The 7,366-nt window shown below is 36.6% G+C and overlaps 2 protein-coding genes across 2 annotated transcripts; one reads left to right on the top strand and one right to left on the bottom strand.

Annotated features, from left to right (window-relative positions):
• The first annotated feature begins 1,490 nt into the window (after nucleotides 1-1,490).
• Nucleotides 1,491-1,958, top strand: LOC132163021 (self-incompatibility protein S1-like). Its single transcript, XM_059573221.1, has one exon. It carries the CDS (start codon nucleotides 1,491-1,493, stop codon nucleotides 1,956-1,958), a length of 468 nt encoding a protein of 155 aa, XP_059429204.1.
• A 1,344-nt stretch (nucleotides 1,959-3,302) lies between these two features.
• Nucleotides 3,303-5,064, bottom strand: LOC132162733 (adenylate kinase isoenzyme 6 homolog). The gene is made up of 3 exons (XM_059572954.1): nucleotides 4,847-5,064; nucleotides 3,538-3,672; nucleotides 3,303-3,447 (listed from the first exon to the last, which is right to left on the bottom strand). Exons 1-3 carry the CDS (start codon nucleotides 5,062-5,064, stop codon nucleotides 3,303-3,305), a joined length of 498 nt encoding a protein of 165 aa, XP_059428937.1.
• Nucleotides 5,065-7,366: the final 2,302 nt, after the last annotated feature.

Here is a 7,366-nt window from a genome sequence, read left to right as displayed (position 1 = left end):
TCTTATTGAAATAAAATAATACAAATATGAAAATTAACAATAAAATAAATACATTACAATAGATGAAAAATAAAGTATGAAAAAAATCTCACAATGATATAGAATTATGCAAAAGCTTTGTCCTTAAAGGTTGATTCGTGCCTCCCGGAGTATATTACTCGGTGCGATCGGATTCTTTGACATGCAACTTCCAACCTCCCAAGATTAGACTATAGGGTTTAATTTCATTAAGGACGTATTTCCAATAACAAAGTCCAATAGAACAATCCTTTGATCTTTTTGATAAAGGACCTGACCACGCAGAGAAAACAAAAGTAATAGAAAACAATAGGTGAGACATTGACACTTATTTTGAGTATAAGAAAAATAGAGTTATTGTTGTAGGCCTAGGAAGTGGCCTTTTAAAACTCTTGTGTGAACTCAAAATATAAACACAAGTGAGCTGGTGGTTTTTAAATTGCCATTAGGGAAAATAAATTTATGACCAAACGGTCATATGATGTGAAAACCATAATACTTATTAAAGGACAAAAATCTTTTGGCCTTGTTAATGTTAAAAGGTCAAAAACGTTTTTTCAAGCAACGGTAAAATTATAATTAGCTGGGATTGAGATCCCTAAATTTTTTTAAATTTTTTTTTTTTTTTTTTTAAATTCATAAATCTTAGCTATTCACCTCATCTAAGTCTCTAAAATAAGCAATGTTTTAACATTTAATGAGGAAATATGGCTTATTAAATTTCTTGAGGGTAGCTTCTTCATTAAATTTCTTCATGGCTTATTTTAGACGTTTAAATGAAATGAATGGCTGAGATTTATAAGAATCACAAAGTTAAAGAGATGTTTTGGGGTCTGAATCTCAACTTTAATGTGTCTTTTAAATATTTAAACACCGGCCGGTCTGGGTTGGCCGAAGCCACCCCATGGCCCTTGGGGGTGGTCCGGCCACCTCCAAAGGGCCAAACAATTTTTTTCTTTTTTAGTTTGGGTTTAGGGGGTGGCCGGACCACCCCCAGCTAAAATGGGGTGGTCCGGCCACCTCTATGGCCAAGATAGGCCACCCTTTTTTTTTATTAATTTTTTTTTAAAAAAAAATTTAATCTAAAATATATTTATTATTATTATTATTATTTTATTTTTGTAGTGGGACATGTGTTCTATTTGTGGCTCTTGAATTTCTAAGAAAAAATTCCAACCATGAACTGAATATTCTCTGGCGAGGATCCTATTCCGAAGCTTATATGACTATGTAATAAATACATATATTTAAAGCATATGAACAAGTGTCTTCGTCAACGTATAAGACAGCCAACGGTAAAAAGATTTAAGAGCTTGTAAATAAGAATTTAATTATTTAAACGGTTAAAAAGAAATCAATGCTTGTGCGAAGTTTTAATGATCAAATAAATGGAAATTAATGTTTGTAACACCTCTAATATTACAAATTTACAACAGATATCACGGCCGCAGAAACAAAGGAATTTACAAAAGATGAGTCGGTTCACGAAGCTGAACTATATTCTTTTGTTCTTTCTCATCACGGTGGCTACGCCGGCATCCGGCGGATTTTACATCGGCAGAAGATATGTACACATTCGAAACGACTTGGAAAACCATGCAAGGCTGAGGATCCACTGCTGGTCCAAAAACGACGACGTGTTTCAAACGACTTTGGATCCGAACCAGGAGACAAGCTGGAGCTTCATCGACAACTACTTCGGAGGCACGAGATTTGTGTGCGACATGGAGTTTCTGCTGGAAGGCCGGATGAGGAGTGGTCGTTTTTTGGTGTACGACAATAAGAAGAGGTTCAGAAAGCGGGAGTGCTACAAACGGTGTAAATGGTCGGTAAGGAGATATGGGTTGTATGCATATGATGAGAAGGACAAGAGGTGGGACTATGAGACTCCATGGCCAACCAGAAATAGCTTCCGATCTTCCATTGATCTTCCGGAATGAATGATTAAAAATAGCCATGACTGGAATAAATTATTATGTGATCAACTTGTGGACAAATCTGTGTTGCTAGCTCTGTATCAAGGCAGGAATTATGTGATCAAATTCTTCCTGCTGTTAAGCTTACTGTAATTTTGTGAGTAAATGCTTGGGAAAGCATGTTCAAGTCTAGTTGGTTATGTAATGCTGCCATACAACTTAAGATTTGGCAGTTAAAATAAAATTAGCGCTTGTAATAAGAAAAAAAAAAGAAATTATTTATAAATTTTCATTGTTACGTCTACTAAATAGTATTACTAATTTGATTGATTACATTGCATGTATGGAAGTAAGCTTAGCAGATAAAGAATAAGCCGAACAAATTTGACACTTTGGCTCGTTAGTTTCGGCGTAAAATATTTTTGTCAAAATGAAAACATTTTTCAAGAAAGAGTTATGTTCCGCTAATTTGTTTACAACTTTAAAAATGGTTGGAAAAATATATTCTAGCGTTTGGCCCTTATGAAAAATTGCCAAATATTTCTTATTTTTTCATATAATTTGTGGAACTGCAAAGAAGAGAGACGGTGAAAATGAGATGCAGAGAAAGACAGTCTTTGAGAATAGAAAGCTTACAGGAATGAAATTGAGATTAATGCAATTGCATGTCATATTGCTTACAATTTAGGCACAATTGTTAAAGGATCCTTGTAATGCCCACTTACTTAAACAAGTATTCGGACATCCCAAGTTGTGCTCGGACAAGTAGGCCTATAAGGGGCCCTTTCACAATTGTCTGTCCGAGCGTGTAAAAGAGTGGCACAAAATGATTTACTCATAATTAAGAATCATAAACTATTTTACTACCGTATAAATGTTATTTTCTTTGGTCAACTAAAACATATTCGAGATGAGCAATGTTTTACATTGCACCAACCTCTCAAAAATAGAAATAACCTTTTTCAAAAAATATTTTTCGCTGAAACATCTATGATACACAATCTAACAAGCTGTTACTATAAATAAAACAAGGGATAAAGAATATAAAATTTAAATTCTATACATACAGGTCCCCCTAACATTTTTTTTTTTTCCACCGGCCAGCTATCTCATGTACAAGAGAATGAACTATCCTGTAAGTTAATCTTCATGGAAAGAGGAGAAACCAACTCATTATTCACTACAATGAAATAAAAAACTCTAAAACATTTAGGATAGGAAAGAAAAATCCTTATACGTACAGAAACCTACTCAAGCAAGGACTAGCGCCCTTAAATACGACAATTACATGGTAAAGGAACACAAGACACAGAGGAGATGCTATGATTAGAAAGCAGGGTGCCAACTCCTCACCCATTCTGTTAAACTCTAAACATTTCTGGTAATGTCTTCAATGGTATCGCTCTTCAATGCCACCACGATGTCCTCTGGATAGCTTTCTTCTGCCTCCTGAAGCAGAACTTGAAAGATTTCACACTTAATATTGTTTGTAAGCTTCGACCCTGTGTAACCGCTGTCACATAAATGGTTTTTGAGGGTCAAGGGACCAAACAACACAAACACAAAGATCTAGTGACAAGGAAAAAAGTAAAGATGGCGCTACCTCCTACTCAAGCGATCATACAACACCGTGTTGTCAGTTTGAAGCAAAACAACTCGATCAAACCATCGCTTGGGAAAGAAATCACAACCATGGTAGTCCACTATGTTCCCTCCTCCTTCCATCAAATCCTCAACTCAAGCTTATCACAAACCTGCAAAATCAGCACTCTGTAATTGGACATCTCACCAATACAATGCACATATCATATACATTATGATTTTTTCCTTGAAATCACACACATAAAGGATTCAGCCAAACCTCAAACTCCACCCCTTATTTTTGGGGAAGATATGCACCATTTGGTCCAGAAGACCATTGGCTAATCATACATTATGAGTTGTCAATTACATATTCCTGTTTCATTCAAAGAACCCATGGAGACTCACATAACGATGTCCATTCTTCGTAACGATAATGGCTGGAGAGATTTTTACGCACTCCTTGCCAATTTATGGTTTTGAAGAATGGAAGTATTTTTTTATACTTTGTATCTTTGAACAGTAACTCTCGTTACTCGTTTAGTGATTAGTTATCATAATTTGCTTGTTCTCTTTTCTCCTTCTAGTAAGTTATTTTCTCATGTATACATTCTGCGTAGCTACGGCGCCTTACACTTTTATTGATATCTTCAATTACTTATAAAAAAATAAAATAAAATCCCTCCAACCAGTACAACAGCATAAACCATGCAGAAGGTAAATTCAAACATTTACGGAAGGATGACAAAAGCAAATATATTACTTCATTTCATTTAAATGAAATCCATGCTCTCTGTACTATTACAAAACAAGATATAGAATTTCTAGATGTTCCATTTGATTAAATCATCAAGCACATGAACATATACCTCCATCAAACGAACAGCAATGTCAGTGTAGTTCCAAAAATTTCACAAAGATTAGTTGTTTTTACCCACAACATATTAACCAAACAACCTTAACATACAAAACCCACCAATTTCTTGACTCACCAAGACATTCTGAATAAGGTGGTCGCAAAACTATGCTTCTTAAGTACCTCCAACTCGAACCCAACAATTCATTTTAATTTTATAATTCATTACAAATGAAACCCAAACCTATCTTATTAATGTATTTATTCCACGACCATTTCTTCAACTACAGTATCTAACCCCCAACATTGAAATTTCTTTTCTTTTTATTTTTTTCGATTCAATAAGAAAAATGAACTGCCATGCATGTATCTACATACTTATATGTATGTATGACAACATATGAACATAAAGAACAGAATTTAAGCGTAGCGAATACTGAAGAAGTATAATTGAATAGAAAGAGGGATGGGTTTGTGGGGAAGTACGAGGTCTACGTTGATGAGGTGGGACTCGAATTCGCTATCCCAGCCATCATGCAGGTTCTTCTCCCTCACCAAATCTCCGATGCATATGTGGCGGAGCTGGGTGGCCTCTACCAGAGCAGACGACGTCTTTGTCTTGCTCGTCCCGGGTGTTCCTATCACCAGTATGTTCGGCTGCCGTCTACCTCTTATGCTACCGTTTTGCGCCATGGAACCCTTCTTCTTCTTCTTCTTCTTCTTCTTCTCCTCCTCCTATGTCTGATGAGCATAACTTCAATGCGTTCTATACACAAATAAAGGGTTTTGTGACCACCATTCAGAAGCTGACACATCAGCTTAGAACAAGAAACCCGTATGTTAACAAAACTATAACATGAAAGTTACTGCCAAACCAGATATAGAAAAGAAAAAGAAGCGAAAGAATGAAATTGAGAGACTGTGAGAGTGAAATAGACTACTTCTTATTGAATCAACTTTGCCAATTCGAAATGGCTAATCTCCATACAATGTTCTTACACTTCTCAAAGATACCTCCTTGAACTTAACCAGCCTTATATAGGCTTAATAATTAAGGCTATTAGGCTTACAACTGTTTACAACTAACTATAACAGCTCTACAACTAAGTGTAACAACTTCCATCAACTAACTATAACACCTTTCATTATACACGTGCAACAATGCTTCTTAACAGAATTAACTGTCATGCTCATGCTCCCTTTCCTCCAGCTTCCCATCTCTTCTGTAGCAGTTTCTTGTGCAGCTCCCATGACAAAAACAAAGGATTTAACCTACCATATTTTATCCTTAAAAATAAAACCCTCCTAACACAATCACTATCAGCTGTTGCCGGCCAACTCCCGCTGCCTAGCTCGCCCATTTTTGTCGCCGCCCGCAGAACCATGCCGCCACCGGCCAATATCTCTCTCGCTCTCTCTCTCTCTCTGGTAGCTTCGAGTGGCGGGGTTGGCTTGGACGGAAGCAGGATTGGGCTTTTTGGCCTTGTGGGTTTTCTCAGAGTCTTCTCAGTCGCCATGCTAGATCTTCTCGACCAGCGCTGCCCTTCTTGGCCTTGTGGGTTTTCCTTCCCTCTCTCAGTCTTTCTCTCTCTCTCTCTTCAGTAGCTCTAAGTGGTGATGCTCAGAGATGCCGGGCATGGGTGGGCTGTGCTTGGTGGTTGTGGTGGGATCAGATCTACGGTGAGAGAGAGAGAGATCCGGCACGGCGGCTTGGTTTTTCTCAAAGTATGGGTGGCAGTGGAAGTTGGGGCTGTGTGGTGGCGTCGCAATCTAAGATGAGTGGCGCTTTGTTGAAAATTGGAAATAACACTCATTAAGAGATAACACAAAATAGGAAGAGGAATATTCAACTTTTTTCAACTTAATAAAATAATTTGCTTACATGGGTATTTATAGGATACAAATGACCCTTCTAACTTCTTCACAATAACTTCATTCGTTTACATCTTATATAACTCCCATGTAACTCCTATGTAAAATAACTCTTGAAAAACTAGAAGTACAACATTTTTAGCTCACTTAGTAACATATGAGAATATGAAATGAAAAGACACTTAGTAACATATGAAAATATGAAATGAAAAGACTCAACTAAATGTTAAAATTAAGTTTATTATTCAACACCCCCTTTTAAACTTAATTTCTTTTAGCCTCCTTGAAATAACAAAGAATTCTTTTAGCTGCCTTGAAATGAGGTAGGTGACTCCATATAGCGACTAATAAGCCCAACTCCATAGAGAATATCCGGTCTTGTGCATGTCAAGTATCTCAAACTTCCAACTAAACTTTTGAAGATTGTTGGATCCACTCTTTCTCCTTCTTCATTCTTCTTTGCCTTGACCACCCATTTCACTCCAATGAGTTTTTGTTCTTTTGGAATATTCGCCAACTCCCATGTGTTCTTTCAATTGCTTTGATTTCCTCATCCATGGCATTTCTCAATTTTTCATCTTTTACCGCTTCTTCAAAACCTATTGGCTCACAATCCGCAAAATGACAAAATAGATTTAGATCATCATTTAAATTCTCAGTTACTTGAAAACTACTCATGTGTGGTGGCTTTTCACTAGAACTTTCACTTGAAGATGATGACGATGGTGTACTAAGACTTGTTGGAGATGGAGAAGGTGTAGTGGTCTCTTCGTTTCTTGACTCTTCTTCTCCAAGAAAAGAAAAGAAATCATATTTTTCTTTCTCTTGAATGCTCCAATCCCAAAAGTCTTCATCAAATTCCACATCTCTACTAATTACAACTTTGCTGGAATTTGGATCGTAAAACTTGTAGCCTTTAGAACTTGAGTCATAGCCAATGAAAATGTACCTTTTGCTTTTATCATTAAGCTTGGACCTCTCTTGATCTGGTACGTGTATATAGCCAATGCTTCCAAAAACTCGCAAATAAGAAACACTTGGCTTTCTTCCGCTCCATGCTTCTTATGGTGTTTTATTCTATAGGCTTTTTGTAGGACAACGATTTGATAGATATATGGCACAA

Source organism: Corylus avellana, chromosome ca10, assembly GCF_901000735.1.
Source record: "Corylus avellana chromosome ca10, CavTom2PMs-1.0".
NCBI lineage: Eukaryota > Viridiplantae > Streptophyta > Magnoliopsida > Fagales > Betulaceae > Corylus > Corylus avellana.
The sequence above is the reverse complement of the archived record's forward strand: the minus strand, read 5'-3'. Positions and strand labels throughout refer to the sequence as shown.

Excerpts from the sequence above, each read along its gene's own strand:
- LOC132162733 (XM_059572954.1), bottom strand. The coding sequence starts at position 5,064 with ATGGCGCAAAACGGTAGCATAAGAGGTAGACGGCAGCCGAACATACTG. Across the intron at positions 3,673-4,846 it reads GTAGACCTCGTACTTCCCCA|AGTTGAGGATTTGATGGAAG; the intron begins CAAACCCATCCC and ends GTGATAAGCTTG. Across the intron at positions 3,448-3,537 it reads TATGATCGCTTGAGTAGGAG|CGGTTACACAGGGTCGAAGC; the intron begins GTAGCGCCATCT and ends TTTATGTGACAG.
- LOC132163021 (XM_059573221.1), top strand. The coding sequence starts at position 1,491 with ATGAGTCGGTTCACGAAGCTGAACTATATTCTTTTGTTCTTTCTCATC.